General features: G+C 43.5%; 1 protein-coding gene across 1 annotated transcript in view; it reads left to right on the top strand.

Annotated features, from left to right (window-relative positions):
• The window catches only part of LOC122802372 (zinc finger protein 14-like), a 214,394-nt gene that overhangs the window by 100,567 nt on the left and 96,818 nt on the right, over window positions 1-17,009 (top strand). Inside the window, exon 4 of the mRNA XM_044072004.1 lies at window positions 15,139-15,258. Coding sequence (XP_043927939.1) covers window positions 15,139-15,258 — 120 coding nt within the window. The remainder of the gene's footprint in view (window positions 1-15,138; window positions 15,259-17,009) is intronic.

The raw sequence follows: 17,009 nt of genomic DNA, 5'->3' as shown, positions 1-17,009 counted from the left end.
GATGATATTTTATTATCTTTTTAGTGCATTGATTCTTTATTTTAAAACCCAGTCTTATCTCTGTTACTTCTGTAGTTAAACAAAAATTATAGGTGACAGTAGGCACCCTTGTCTTGTGCCCCTTTTAATGATTACTGCTTCTGTGAGATGAGGGTTAAGTGTAGTATAAGTTTTATTATAATTATAAAGATTCGGTAATAATTTTATGAATTTAGTAATACTATTTTTCTTTTTATATTATCCTGGACTTGTGTATTGACAATGAATCCTACCTGGTCGTCATAAGTCAAGTGTGAAATTCTATTTCTTATTCTGTCAGTGTATATGGAAATAAATATCTTATAATCCACATTTAACAGTTTGATTGCATGATAAGATATACAGTGAGTAGGATCTTTATCTGCTTTTAAATTGACATTATTATGGGACATTTCCTGGACATTTCAGAATATCATTTTTATTTTGAAGATTAATGTGTACATTTCTTATAATTGTACAACTTTAGTCTGAAATAACTTATAAACTTTCAGAATAAATCCATTTATCCCTAGTGTTTTATTCTATTTTGTTATTTATTTGTTGTGTAACTTCCATCCCACTTATCTTTTTGTTAATAGGGCTATAGCTTCTTTGGATAACTTCTTATGTACATTATTGTCCACAGAGGATTGTGTATGGGTTTCTTCTGACTGCTTTTCATTTGTTGCATTGATTTTTATAGTATTTTTGAGCTCATTAATTAAATCTAATGTGTCTGTTGTATTTCCATTACTCTCTAAACACCTAACTAAATCTCACCAGATTAGTACTTTTAATATTCTGACCTATTATTGTCCAATTTGTTTTAATTGCTTGTTATTAATGCTATATGATTTAAGTTTCAATTTCTGCAGTACTGTTGCCTTTTTCTGATCATATATTTGTTTATATATTTTTATTTAGGATTTTTATTGTGCATAACATTTTTCTCCTTTGCATATTTGTATTGCACTCTTTTGGTAGTATCTGTTTTTTGTATTGTTTGTCATCTCATTGTCCTATTCCTTGTTTCCTTGCCAGTGTGTAATATTCCCACTGAGAAAGGGCTTTGCCTGATTGTTTTTGTTGATTTTTATTGTTTTTCATTGCTTTTACAATACTTTTTGTGCATGATGGTCTAAAGCTTTTGTTTGAACTTAAGTGGTGAGAATTTATTATTAATGTTTGTGTGCTTCCCACCTGTTTGACACAGTGCAGTTTATAAGAGAAGGAATTCTCTTCATATTTGTTCTGTATGGAATGTTGATGGTCCAGTTTGTAGAGCTTTGTACATGAGTGAACAAATGTCCCCAAAGTTAAAACACACCTAAATAATCGTTTCACCTTAGCAGAGAGAGACCAATGATCACTTTATCAAATTATTTTCTTTCTTGTATTTGTAACAAAAAATGAAGTTGGCTAATCAAGTATGAAGTGTTTCTTGAGTTACTGGCATGTTTTCTTTTTCCTTGCCATAAAATAGATAGATGAACAGAAAATGTAATAAGTTTTCTTTTGTACACTGCCTTAGTTGTTTGTAGACATCTGTATTATGGAGACTTGTTTTACTCTTGTTTTCAGAAAGAACACTGGGAGCTGAAAAGGACTTATGCAAAATGTATTCAGCAATATTTAAGTTGAATATAAGCAGTACAAATGGATACAAGTACAATACCTTCTTCTTGTATTAAGTAATTAAATGTTCCTTGTTATTTTAAAATGTAGTGTCGTCTCATCATTTCAGTACAGCGTGTTTCAGTAGGTGCTAATCATGGGCACAGAGTATATTCTGTCACTATTGAAGAGAGATGCATATATAAGCTGTGTGTGATCATATTACAGAACAACTGTTGATGAATAATGTAGTCACTGTATATTTTTACATATTCATTAGTAGCTTGGTTTCAAGCCTATAACAGTCTGACTCCACAAACGTTCAAACTACCTGATATAAAATTACAAAATATAATACATTTGTAATTTCAAATCCATTGCTTCAGTGTTCTACTGGTTATCACCAACACTGTAATATCCTGAGAGCTTTGATGCTGTTTAATATAAGAAATACTTTGCAACATTTCCTTCCCTTCAGTACATTTCAGTTCCATCTGAATGTTTTAAGTCTTAGTCTCAAAGTTTTAAAATCACTTCATTGATGTAATTTATTCATTCTAGGGATTAAAACATAACTTTTTACCCCAATATACATAATTACTCAGCAGTGACACAAAGAAGTTAGCCCAGAAACAAATTTAGTCCCATAAGTCATGTCCATGTGGTGTTACCCAATAGATTTCTCCCTTCCTAAAACTTCCTGAATATTCTTTTAACTTCTTTTAGCATTGACATTTTACTTTCATACAGTTCTTCTCTAACTCGAGATTTACCTAATTGAAGCTGTAACCTATAATGATATTTATCCCTCTATTATTGTTTGTATTAATCATTTATGATAGCTACCATATTTTTTCTCCTTATGACATATTCCTCTTAGCTTTAATCTGTTCTGTCATAGCTTTTTTTCTCTTACTACCTCTCTGACATTTTTTTGTTTTCAGGGTCCCCAAATTGTGACTGACATACCTCTACCTGCCTCTTTGCTTCCTTACTAATGATTGTATCACATGATGTGTTGCCATAATCTCCATTATTCTTACTGATGGATCGGATCTGTTTCAGCCTTTACAAACACTTAGGGACTTCAGAAAAGCTTGTGGGCCTTTTTCCCTACCCATAATGCAGTTCCCTAATTTCCTCAGATCGTTTGTCACGCTGCGAGGAGGTTCTTCAAGCAAGCTCTGAGCTAAGTCTTTGAATTTTTCTAGTGTTATTTCTTTATCTAGTTAGTAATTTTCTTTCCCTTATTTTCTGGCTTTTTTCAATAGGTGTGCTTCAGGCTTCCTTCAATATGTCCCAAAAGAAAGACAAACAATTACGATTTAAGAAATACAGCAAGACTACCCCCCTCAGTGACTCGCACATGTGTGTATACTGTTTGAGGCCTCTTCATTTACATGAATCATGTTCTAAATGCCATGCCATTAATTAAAGGGCACTTGTGGAATGTAAAAACAAATTGATTTTGAAGGGGTTAATTATAACCCCTTTCTTTGAGGCTATTTCTTCTTCTGATCCCTCCTCTCCTAAATCAGACAATTCTGAGAGGTCAGGGAAACGGCCTTCTTTATCTCCAAAAGCTTCGACGGAGCCAAGTGCCAAGCTACCAAAGACATCCACTCCGACAGCACCTACGGAGCAGACAGCTTCTATGGATCTGAAAACTTCCTCTGATCAGTCAAAGGCTTCGGATCCAAAGTCGTTCAGGGAATCTGCTCCAAAGGCCTCATTGCCGATGGAGTACCACTATCGGATATGATCTCCATCCTTGGAACCTATTTTGTCCTGGCTCCCATCACCCTTTCTTACCAGGTCCAGATCCCCAGTGTTGTCCACAAGGTCTGCTAGGAGCCTCTCAGATGAAGATGTGGCTAAGGTGATGCAGAGGCTTCTCAACACACCTGCCTTGGCCAAGCTTCTTTTCGATCTGAACCCCAAGGAGTCTGATCAGACTCATCTATCCCCAGTGGTACCTACACCTCCTGTGATACATCCTTCGGTATCAGAGCTGGATGACTTCGACATCCAGCTGGTGTCTGTATCAGGTGCGTGACCTCTCAGCTCCTCTGAGCCAATGTCTGCTCTGAGGGTATCAGCCTAGTCAGAGCAGGAAACTTCTGGGAGCCAACAATCACCTGTCAGGTCCGCAGAGCCAATTTGGATCTCCTCAGATCCAACTCTGTCTCTGGGGGCATCGGCACAGGTGGGTTCAGCTCCCACCCCTTCTTCAGAGCTTCCTTCTCATATGCCGAAGGCTCTTTCGGCTCTGACACCTGTGTTGTCAGGTCCAGGGAGTTCATCGGAGCAGGGATGGTCTGCCTTCGAATTTATGAGGAGGGTGATGACTGCTCTTCATTCTTAGGCACAGCCTCCTTCAAAGCTTCCTTCCTCAACGTAGCAGGTGCATTTACCTCATCACCTCCATCCACAAGACCACAGGGATCCAAGGCCTCAGGATGTTTCCCAAGGGACTCCCCCCTCTTCTGAAACTTCCCCAGAATATCCCCCTAAGGAAGTCCCTTGGAAGAGATCATGCAAGAGGAAGGATCTGGACTCCGCATAAGAGTCAGTCAGCTCAGATACCGACCTAGATGAAGCAGAAGGGTCCCCATGGTCACAGTACTCGTCCCCTTCAGTCGAGGAGTCATTATACCTGAAGGCCTTCAGATCTCACCCTTCAACCTCGTGGATGACACCACCTTCCAATGAGCTTTTTGAGTTAGTCTCTCGGAAGGCCTGGGCGATCCCAGACTCCATAGACCCCACACCTAGGAGGCCAAACAAGTACATTACAGCGCCAAAGGACCAAACCTTCATTTACAAGGGTGTAGCTGTAGATGCCATGGTCATGGCAGCTGCCATAAAAAAGGAACCTTCCCAAGACCAGTTTCTCTATGTCCTCCTAATGAGGATTCCAGAACCATAGATAGGTATGGAAAGCACATCTTCTCTTCAGCGGCTTTTACATTACAATCGTTGAACTATCTCACTCATTTCACCAGACTTCATAGGGATCTGCTAAAAGAACTGTCAGACTCCCTCCAAGGAGCTTTAGCTGATGCGGTGGCAGATAAGGACAATGCTCAGCTTGCTAACCTCAGTTCTGTGGTTTACTCCTCCATGAGACTCATCTTGTATGTAGCAGATGGAGCGAGTAGGGTGGCAGGTTCAGATATCTCCATTAGGAAGCAAGCATGGATGTGCGTTTGCGATTTTGCAGAGCCCTTTAAGTCTTCCTTTGTTAATGCTCCCTTCAATGGCTCATCTCTTTTTGGGCCCAAGGTAAAAGAAATGCTAACATGGTGTGAACAGGAGGGCAAAACCATGTCTGCCATTAGAGTGCATTTTTCTACACCCACCAGACCATTCCCAAAGAGTCAGAGGGGTAGTGGGAAGATGTGGTTCAAAAAATTTCAGAAGTCTTACCAAGACACACAATGTGGAAGTTCCCCCAGGGGCAGAGGAGGGAACAATAATGAAAGACGCTGCCCTCATGACAGAGGAGGCCCACAGAATTAGGGCTCCAGAGAATCTTTCTTTGGCAGACCCTTTCAGCACTCCTGAAGGACTGCCAACTGCTTGCCTCTGGAGGCAGTCAGGGGGTGACTGTTAAGGCATCTCAAAGCCTGGCAAAACATAACCAATGACAAATGGGTGCAGGACATAATATCCAGGGGATATGTTATTCCTTTCACTTTCCCCGTAAGCAAATCCATTCCAGACGTTCAACCCAGTCAGCAGGAACAAGCAACAGTAGAAATTCAAAAGTTTCTCAAAAAGTCATCTAAGAAGCCCCTGCAGACAAGAGAGGATCCGGAACTTACTCAAGATTCTTTTTAGTTCCAAAGAAAACAGGGAGCCAGAGACCCATTTTGTATCTCAGCAAACTAAACAAATCTGTGAAGAAAACCAAATTCCAGATGGTAACATTGCAGTCAGTACTGCCATTTCTGGAAAAAGACTATTGGATGTGCTCTATAGACCTTCAGGATGTGTACTACCACATTCTAATGGAAAGACGATCCAGAAGGTTCTTATGCCATTTCTGGAAAAAGACTGTTGGATGTGCTCTATAGATCTTCAGGATGTGTACTACCACATTCTAATGGAAAGACGATCCAGAAGCTTCTTGTGCTTCCGGCTGGGAGCCAGTCACTTCCAGTTTCGAACTCTGCCCTTTGGTCTCACTACAGCCCCCAGAGTGCTCACCAAGTACATGGCAGTAGTGGCAGGTCACCTGAGATGCAGAGGATTCCAGGTGTTTCCATATCTGGATGATTGGCTCATTACCTCCTGGCCAGGCATCTCCTGCTACAAGCCAGAGACTATACACTTCAGCTTTGCTCCTCTCTAGGCATTACTGTAAGTTACAACAAATCTGCTCTAGAGTCATCTCAGAATTTAAATTTTATAGAAGCAGAGATAGATGCAACCACTCTTGATAGCACAAAATCCCGAGCCAATGCAAAACAAGTACTACTGGTACTGGGAAAAATGTCAGCTTCTGTCATACTTATCCTTCTAGCTTGCCCACATATGCAGATACTTCAGTGGTTACTTTCCACACAATGGTCTATCCCGGATTTACAAAATCCTCATTACCAATTCTTGCAAAAAGGATCTAGAGTGATGGACTCACTGTCCCTCAGTTTCTCAAAGCCATCTCTTCATCCCTTCTACACCACAGGCCATGGTGACCATGGAGGCTTCCCAGATAGTGTGGGGGCAGCATTATTTGGGAAAGACAGCCCAAGGCACCTGGCAGGAACATGAAGCTCACCTGCACATAAATATCCTAGAGATGAGGGCAGTGCTGTTGGCATTGCAAGCTTTTCAGAATACTCTCCCTCTATGAACAATAGCAGTTTAGTCGGACAATATGTCATAGTCTGGTACAGGTATATAAACAAGGAGGAACCAGATCTTACCCCCTTGGTCGAGAAGCTCTGAGGGTTTGGCAATGGGCTACATGCTGCAACTGTTTTCTGACTGCAACGCACATCCTGGGGAAATTCAGTGTGATTGCATTCAAATTGAGCAGGGCCATATTATGGCCTCATGAGTGGACCCTCAATCAGAATGTAGCAGGAAAAATTTTCTGAAAATGGGGCCAGCCTGACTGCGATCTCTTTGCTTCACCCAAAAATACCAAATGCAGCAACTACATTGCCCTGATCCCCCCTATGGGGGAGTCACCAAGGGATGCACTTGTGCACGATTGGCCTCCAGGACTGCTATATTGCTTTCCTTCCGATTCCAAAGTTATTGCAGAAAGCCAGTCTGTTGGAGACTATAGTAATCCCGATTGCTCCGTATTGGCCTCGTCAGATCTGGTTTCCATTCCTATACCCTCATCTGATGGACGAACCCTGGACTCTGGACCCAGCTCCAGATCTACTGATGCACTCATCGGAAATGGGTCATCCCAACCTTCAAAACCGCAAGCTGACAGCTTGGCTGCTCCAATTCCCTTAATTGCCAGGTTTTGTCTTCTTCCCTCTCCAGTAAAACATATCTTGTTGTCCACCCATAAAAACTCTACACAAAGATTATACAAGAGTAAGTGGAACATGTTCATAATATGGGCAAGTGATAACCAAATAGATCCCTTTTCTGCCCCCATACATTCTATCCTGGAATTTCTGGCAAACCTTTTTCATGAAGATGCAGCTACATCTACTATTAGAGTCCAATTGGCAGCAATCGCAAACTGTCATGTGGGACAAAATGGTTTTAACATTATGTCACACAGACTCTGTAAAGCCTTGTTGAAAAGAGCAATGATGATTAGACCCCCATACAAGAATCTGACTCCTCCATGGGACCTAAATTTAATTTTAATGAACATCTTTTGTTCCCCCTTTGAACCTTCAGCCACATGTGATCTAAAGTTTCTTTCTTGGAAAACTCTCTATGTTAAGTTGTCTATCTCGCCTTCATTCTTGCTGTATGGGTTCGGAGCCGATCCTCTGCTCTGACTCGGCCAATACTAAAGCTCGAGAGCTAATTCCACCGGCTCGAGGCTACCCCATATCCCACAATGCTAGGCGGTAACTCCTCAGATCTCGTTTGCCGCTTAGCTGACGAGATGCTTTTCCAACCGGCTCTGCAGGTTAGTTAATTTTATAAAAGTTTTACTAAACTTAGACCCCCTTTAAGTTAGTTTTTCGGTAGTATTTAGTTAATTACTTAGTCTTTTACCACTCCCTTACAAATTCCTTCCCCTTTCTAAAAAAATTTTCCAAGGGTTCTTCCCTTAGGCCTTAGGCCCCTTCCCACCCCTCCTAGTAGTTGGAGTGAGTGTGTTTTTCTAGGGAATTTTTTGTTAATTTTAGTTACTTTAATTTAAAATTTAGTGTAATCTGTGTGTTTGTGTGAGTGATTGCACTACTTTTATATCTTTAGATATTTCTAAAGAATCGAAGGTCTCAGGCTTTAAGAAGTGTGACTCGTGCTGTCAGAAGATGTCTCTGACAGACGGTCACACTTCTTGTGTGTATTGCCTGGGACCTTTACACCTGCAGGACTCTTGTGCTGTCTGTCACGGTTTCAGACCTAGAGTCCTGCAGGAACGTAAAAATAAATTAATCTTAAGAGGCTTATTGAAGCCTGAGGGTCCCCCGACACAGTCTATGTCGGGGAAACCTTCTAAGTTCTCCAGGCAGTCGGCTCCAGTGTCCGAGCCGTCCTCCGGAGGTTCAAAGACCGTTCATATGGTTCAACCATCGGCTCCGGCTGGAGCCGATGATTCTAGACCTACCACACACACTGTGTCCTCGGCTCCGGCTGGAGCCGAGACAGATAAGTCGAAGTCGGTTCTGATACTCTTGTCGGAACTGACTACTAGAAAGAGGTCCAGGTCTCCTTCTATCGGCTCAGTTCATTCGGCTCAAGCCTCACCGCTCTTGTCTGAACGGAGCCATAGGTCACACTCCTCTAGGTCCTCCAGACTTTCGGACCATGATTTGCAGAGGGTGGTGAGTAGACTTCTTAAGTCAGAGGCACTGGCCCAGATGTTACACAGCCCGACTCAACAGTTGATGGCTACCCTTGTTCCATTAGACATTCCTCCTCCGACTCTATTGAGTTCGGAGCCGGTGCTGCTCGGAGCCGAGACTGTGGGAGTGTCGGAACCGATACCTTTCCTTTTGGTGCCGTCGTCTGCTCCGATCTCCTCCTTGGAGGGATCTCGGCGCCGGACTTCCCTCGTCGGCTCCGAGGGGGCGAGTGGCATCGGACCCTTGTCCGACCCCGCTCTCCCTCTCGGTGCTTCGGCGCTGGTTAGTCCGGCTCCGACATCGGCTTCGGAGCCATCCTTGTCGGTGCCGGGGGAGGTTTTCAGCTCCTCGGAGCGGAGACCTCTGACCCTGCCTGATAGGGGTGCCTTTGAGTTCATGCAGAGCGTGTTAGAACCTGGTTCTACTCCACAGTCGGCTCCATCAGCTCCTCCCTCTACAGTGCCTGCAGTGATTTCTTCTCACCCCCTTGCTTCGGACCGTAGAGAATCTGTGCCTCAAGTATCCCCAGTGGGAATTTCCTCCTCTTCCGAGGCCTCTCCTGATCTTGCAGAAGAACCCCCTAGGAAGAGACAATGCAAGAGGAAGCACATTGACTCCCCTGAGTCTGTCACCTCTGACACTGATTTGGAAGATTCTGAGGGTTCCCCTCATTCCCCCTCTGAAGATGTCTTCTTTGCAGACATACTAGAAATCCTGAAACAGAGGGGGAATTGGCCAGCCCTTAACCCTTCAGAGGACGAATCAGTGTGCCTTGAGGCGTTTGGTTCTCGACCTTCCACCTCCTGGGTGTCCCCTCCCTTAGACCCACTCATGGAGGTGGTGGCGAGGAAGGCTTGGACGGCTCCTGATTCGTTGGAACCCACCCCTAGGAGGCCGGCGAAATTTATCACTGCCCCCAAAGACAAGGAGTTTTTGTCCAAAGGTGTCTCTATGGATGCCATGGTGGTGGCTGCAGCCACCAAGAAGGAACTAGCGGATCCTTCGGTACCTGTTCATCCTCCTAATAAGGAATCTAGGACCATGGACAGGTACGGTAAGCGGATGTTTTCATCAGCGACCTTTTCCATGCGTTCGCTGATTTACCTGTGTCATTTCACTCATCTCCAGAGGGACTTGCTCAAGGATATGAGTGAAGTGTTGAAGGACCCATCAGCTGTGGGTTTTCAGGATAGGATGAACTCCCAGCTGGCTACCCTTAATTTAGTAGTTAACTCCTCCATGTGCCTGATTTTGTACGCGGCTGATGGAGCGAGCAGAGCCACAGGTACAGGGGTGGCTTTACGCCGCCATGCCTGGATGCGGCTATGTAGCTTTGCGGACCCTTTCAAGGTGTCCTTCACTAACTCCCCTTTTGACGGATCATCTCTCTTTGGTCCACAAGTGAAGGATACTCTGACAAGGTGCGAGGTAGAAGGTAAGACTCTTTCTGCCATTGGAGTCCATTTTTCTACCCCTTCTAGGCCTTACCCCAAAGGTCAGAAGGGGAGGGGGGAGATGTGGTTCCGCAAACAACCACAGGGAGTCTTACCGGACGCACAGAGTCGTTTCCCTTCTAGAGGCAGAGGGGGGAACAATAATAATAGATGCCGTCCTAGAGGCAGAGGGGGCCCGCAGATTCAGGGTAGTTGAGAAACCTTCTCTGACAAACTCTTTCAGCACCCCTGAGGGGTTGCCCGACTGTCCACCTTCGGAGGCAGTCGGGGGAAGATTATCTCCGTACCCAAAAGCCTGGCTTTCCCTTACTCAAGACAAGTGGGTACAGTCTATCATATCCGAAGGCTACAGAATTCCTTTCATTCGCATCCCAGAACAATCCGGAAAATCCCTTCCAGATGTTCCACCCAGTCAAAGGGAGCAAGCAGCACTAGAAATTTAAAAGCTTCTAGCAAAAAGAGCCATTCAACCAGTTCCAGCAGACCAACAAGGATCCGGAATCTACTCCAAATTCTTTTTGGTTCCAAAGAAGACAGGGGACTGGAGACCCATTTTGGATCTCAGCAACTTGAACAAGTTTGTCAAGAAAACAAAATTTCGGATGGTCACGCTGCAGTCCATCCTGCCCTTTCTGGGTCAGGACAACTGGATGTGCTCCATAGATCTCCAGGATGCGTACTATCACATCAAAATGAACAGACGGTCCAGGAGATTTCTCCGCTTCAGGCTAGGGGCCAGTCATTTTCAGTTCAGGGCCCTGCCCTTTGGTCTCACTACAGCCCCCCGAGTGTTCACCAAATGCATGGCAGTGGTCGCCACTCATTTGAGGGGCCAGGGATTCCAGGTGTTTCCGTACTTAGACGACTGGCTCCTGACTGCCACCACCAGGCATCTACTTCTCTTAGCCAGAGACTACACTCTACGAACCTGTCAGACTCTAGGCATCTCTGTAAATTACGAAAAGTCTGTCTTGTCGCCTTGTCAGTCTATTACCTTTATAGGCGCAAGATTAGGCACAGTCAGTCTGTCAGCCAGACTCACAGAACAAAGAGTAGCAGACATTCACAAGCAGGTTTCTCTTCTCTTACGACACAACAATGTCAAGGTCAGACTGGTGTTGAAAGTCCTAGGGATTATGGCGGTGGCTATTCCTCTCCTCCCCTTAGCCCGCTTTCACATGAGGATTCTTCAGTGGATGCTTTTCACTCAGTGGTCTTTTCAACTTCTGCCAATGTCCCACACTATCAGCATAATTCAGTCATGCAGGAATCATCTTCTCTGGTGGGTCACATCTCCCCAACTTCTTCTAGGGAGACCCTTCATTCCTCCGCCCCCGGCTGCAACTCTGACAACGGACGCCTCCCTAATCGGGTGGGGGGGGGCATTACCAGGGCAGGACAGTCCAGGGCACGTGGCAGCCGATCAAGTGCCACTTGCACATAAATGTTCTAGAGATGAGAGCAGTGCTTTTAGCATTGCAAGCCCTTCAAGACTCTCTTCCCAAGGGAACTATAGCAATTCAGACGGACAATATGTCCGTAGTGTGGTACATCAACAAGCAAGGCGGGACCAAATCTTACCCCTTATGTCGAGAAGCACTCAGACTGTGGCAATGGGTGATCTCTTCTCAGCGCTTCCTGATAGCAATGCACATTCCCGGCAAGTCCAATGTGATAGCAGACAGATTGAGCAGAGCAATCCTCATGCCTCACGAGTGGTCTCTGAAGAAATCAGTGTTGGAAGAAGTTTTTCGAACTTGGGGCCAACCTTGCTGCGATCTTTTTGCCACTCCCCAAAACAGCAAGTGTTCCGATTTCTTCACCCTCTTTCCCCTACCAGGTCATCCCATCAGAGACGCTCTAGCTCACGATTGGCCTCCGGGACTCCTGTATGCCTTTCCCCCCTTTCCACTGATACCTCAGCTGATTCGGAAAGCCATCGCTCTGAAGGCGTTAATGATCCTCATTGCCCCTTATTGGCCTCGACAAGTTTGGTTTCCCTTTCTTTATCGTTACCTCTTGGTGCAACCATGGCATCTGGACCCAGTTCCAGATCTCTTGATCCATCAATCGGGTCAACTGCACCAATCCCTTTCTTCTCTGAACCTCACAGCGTGGTTCCTCCAATTCCAACCTTAGCCAGGCTTCCCTTAATATCTCATTCAGTTAGAGATATTTTGATAGCTTCTCATAAGTCTTCTACCCGGAAGATTTATAGCAGCAAATGAAAACGTTTTTCTTTATGGGCAGTGTCCAGGGAAATAGACCCCTTTACTGCACCTATTCAGTCCATTCTTGATTTCCTAGCTGAGCTTTTCCAAGCGGGCTCTTCTCCTTCTACTATCAGAGTTCAATTGGAGGCTATATCTAATTTTCATGTGGGAGTGTCAGAGTCTACTATTATGTCCCACAAACTCTGTAAAGCTTTTTTGAAAGGAGTCTTTCTTCTTAAGCCCCCTATCAAGGATCCACCTCCTCCATGGGATCTGAACTTGGTTTTAGCATCATTGATTCTACCTCCCTTTGAACCTGCGGCTTCATGTTCTATGAAGTTGTTGTCTTGGAAAACGCTTTTTCTAATAGCCATCACTTCGGCTAGAAGGGTTTCGGAACTCCATGCTCTATGCTGTCGTCCCCCTTATCTAATTTTTCACAAAGATAGAGTATCCTTGCATACCAATCCATCCTTTTTGCCCAAAGTGGCCTCTCAAGCAAATCTGAATCAAACTATTGATCTCCCAGTTTTTTTCCCCAATTATGGCAACAGGTCAGAACAGAACTTTGTTCATTGCCAACTAAGGTATTATTTAGACAGGACTAAACAGTTTAGAAAAACAGACCAACTGTTTGTTTCATATGCGGAAGGCAAGATGGGTCTTCCAGTCTCTAAAGTGTCACTTTCGAGATGGCTTACTTCTACGATTACCTTTATTTATGAGATCAGACACCAACAATTGTCCTCGAAGCCTAGAGCTCACTCTACGAGGGCCTTAGCCACATCCATAGCCTTTCAGGATAGGCTTCCTATTGATTCTATTTGCTCAGCAGCTACCTGGACTTCACCTCATACCTTCATTTCTCATTACAAGTTGGACATAGCCTCCAGAGACCGTGCCAACTTTGGTTCCACTGTTCTCAAGAGTCTGTTCCGATAGGCCACCCGGGACAAGGTGCTAGGGATGCGGTCCCATCCAGCAAGAATGAAGGCGAAATAGACAACTTAACATTAAGAAGTTATGTACCTACCATAACGTTCCATGTTAGTTGTCTTCTTCTCGCCTTCTTTCTTGCGTCCCACCCTACTTCCCCCTAGCCTGGACAGACCTAGAGGAGATTGTTTTGTGACCTTCTCATCCTTTTCTCCCACGCTTTACCACCTCTATATTTCCTCTGTTAGGTTTAAGTCACCTCACAGCAGCCCTGTAGAGGTGGGTTACCCTTCTCCATGTTATGGAGCTTTTTCTTGTTTGGCCTAGCTTTCAAATGAGATCTGAGGAGTTACCGCCTAGCATTGTGGGATATGGGGGAGCCTCGAGCTGGTGGAATTAGCTCTCGAGCTTTAGTATTGGCCGAGTCGGAGCCGAGGATCGGCTCCGAACCCATCCAGCAAGAAAGAAGGCGAGAAGAAGACAACTAACATGGAACGTTATGGTAGGTACATAACTTCTTATTTTAGTAGCTATTACCTCAGCCAGAAGAGTATCAGCATTGCAAGCCTTGTCCACAAAGCCCTCTTATCTGCTTTTTCCTAAGGACAGAGTTTTGTTATGTACTAACCCTCATTTCCTCCAAAGATTGTATCAGAAAGTAATCCAAATCAATCTAATGAGCTGCCAGTGTTCTTTCCAAACTACCAGAACAAAGGCGAGTACTCCTTGCACCTTTTAGATGTACATAGACAACTACGCTTTTAGTTGCATAGAACTTCTGGATTTAGAAAATTAGACCAACTTTTCATGTCCTACTCAGAGACCAGAAAGGGTCAGTCAGTCTCAAAGATTACCTTATCTAGATGGCTCATTCTTTGTATATCCTACATATATGCCTCTAAAAACAGGTCTCTTCCCTTTCCTGTTAAAGCACACTCCACCAGATCGATGGCTACATATGCAGCCTATCAAGCAAGGTTACCCTGGGTCGATATCAGTGCTGCAGCCACATTGGCAAAACTGCATACCTTTATTACTCATTACACCTCCAGGAGTAGACCTTCCTTTGGTTCTATGGTTCCAAGGAATATTCTGCCATGAGCCACCCAGGAATTAAGTTGCTTGGGACGCGGTCCCATCAGTGAGAATAAAGGCAAGACTGACAACAACACATAGAGAAGTTATGTACTTACCATAACGTTCTATGTGTGTTGACCATCTCAGTCTTTATTCTCACATCCCACCCTCCATGCCCCTTTCCAGATCTCCTGGGAGAGGGAGTGGATATTGGATCTACATAGCCTCAGAAATGCTAACCTTGACCCTCTATAACAATTGCTACTTTATATCCTTTTCTGATATTACACATTTATTGCTCTCCTTATAATTTCTGGGGGGCAAACAAGACCTGAGGAAGTTAGGGAACTGCATTATGGGTAGGGAAGGAGATCCACAAGCTTTGCTGAAGTCCTTGAGCTTTTGTAAAGGCTGAGATGGATCTGACCCATCAGTGAGAATAAAGGTTGAGATGAACAACACACATGGAATGTTATGGTAAGTACATAACTTCTTTTTTCCTTCTTGTCTCTGCTTTCTCATAAACTCCTTTAACATTCTTGTTTCAGTTCCCTGTACTGTCTATCACTAAACTGTAAAGCTTTGTTATACCTGTGTATATTTTTGATTGCAGACTGTCCAGTGCCTTTGTTGTGCCTGATATTTTACTAAGACTGTGTGTAGTAATTTTTATAATTTATATTTGTGTATGTTATCCCATTCTTAGTGCACTTTTTCATTTTATGGTGCCTTTATTTTTGGTCCTCCAAAGAAAATGAGTCTTGCCCATTTTGGGATGCATTGAATAATAAAACAAAAATAATATGCTTTTATTTTTATCTGCAGGATACAAAATCCCTCCAAGAGAGTTATTACTACTATTTAAAGCTGATGATGCACTGCCGAATGTTGTAGAGGAAACAAAAACATCAGAAGAGAAGGATAATCCTGAAGGCAACCTACAAAGTAAGTAAACAACCCGTCAGTTGTGTTGATGCTTCATGGTGTTGGAAATTTAAATGGTACGACCCAACTATAATTAATGAAACATTAGGTAAAAGCAAGTATGGAAGAATCCAGTCTTTTTAACATAATCACTGTGACACTGGCACTAAGCTGTGCCTCAGACATTGTGCAGAATGCGCTGTGCATCAGAAGTTGTGCAGAATGCATGCACATTATAGGATCAACAGGTTTTTTCAGTTTTGAGTAAAGTAAGTGGTTAGATTTTTTGACTGTATGGATAATTGTAAAACAAGGGTTTAGATGGAACTTCTTACAGTACTTTGGACCACTAACTTATCCCAATTTGCATTTTATTTTCTGTAGTCTGTGTGTATGTGAGCTAGCTGAGTGTCCATTGGGATACATAATAGTTTATTCCTAATTCCATGAGTTTGTTTACAATTCCTGAGTGGGGTATTGTATCAAATGCCTTAGCTAGGTCAATGTAGGCAGTGCAGACCATTTTGCCTTCATCCATTGCCTTAGTGACCTTCCCAAAGACATCTGCCATGTTTAGTAGGTACACCTTCCCTTTGATGACACTAAACTAGGTTGGGTCCACTGACTGAAGGTTTACTGTGTCATTGTTAATCCATTCCTTCTATGGATTTGCATATGAGGCTAGTCAAAATCATGGATGTATAGTTCCAGGGATCAGTTGATGGCCCACCCTTGTAGAAGAGGGATGAATGTTCTGGTCCTCCATTCCAATGGCATGAAGTCTGTTTGTAGGCTATTGATGAATAATGACTCCAGTGGCCCTGATAGGTCATATTTCAGGTTATTTAGGAGGCATCCTGGGATATACTGGGGCCCACTGAAGCTGTATTCTTGGCCTTACAGAATTCCTTTAAGACATGCTCCCTACTGATAGTTGGAATAGTTATGTTTGATGGTATTTTCCGAGGAGTAGGTGGGGGTTAAATTAGAGCTGAATTTGTCAGTCAAAAGATTTGCTACATCTCCCAGTTCTGTAAATGTAGCGCTATTTACCAGACGTTTGTCAAACTGTATTTGCTCCCTTTGAGGTTTTGGACATAGCTGAAGAATTCCTTATAGATGCCCTTGGCCTGGGACTCTGTCTTTACTTCACAAAACTCAGTTAGCCGTGTTGGTTGTCTGTTCAATATGAAGGGAAATTTTTTTTTATCATGTTTGGTATTACACTTCCTAATTGTAGCGATGGCTTTTTTCTTTTGTTGTACCTGTTTAATTGTGGATTCCCCCAGAGTGGTTTGTTTTTCTAAGTTAGTTTTGGACTTGCCTCTTATAGGCATGGCTGCCTCTATGACGTCATTGACATGGTTGTACAGAGCACCTGTGAATAATTCCACATAGGCTGCTGTGTTATCTTGGCTTAGAGGAGCTTGAAATTTTGACAGGATATCACTTAATAAAAGGTAGTTTACCTTTGAGTACTTCTGTGACAGGGTTTACTTGGGTTACAGAAATTATTTTTATTTTTAAGGAGGCTGCTTTGTGGACTGACATTACGAGAGGGACACAACACTGTGGAGAGGAATGCAACATTATGATGTGTTTGTGAGTATCAGGTGCTATATGTTTGTACCTCTGGTAGGTGTATGCACATCTGGTCCAGGCTATTTGTGTTTACAAAGTCTAGGTATCTCTGCACCTGCAAATTTGAGGTTGTGTAGGATTCCTAGTTTATAGAGGGATAATTAAAGTCCCCATGAGTATGGTATTTGACT

This window comes from Protopterus annectens, chromosome 5.part0 (assembly GCF_019279795.1).
Source record: "Protopterus annectens isolate FY-2018-M chromosome 5.part0, PAN1.0, whole genome shotgun sequence".
In the NCBI taxonomy this organism is placed as follows: Eukaryota; Metazoa; Chordata; order Ceratodontiformes; family Protopteridae; genus Protopterus; species Protopterus annectens.
This window is presented reverse-complemented; position numbering and strand designations above follow the sequence as displayed.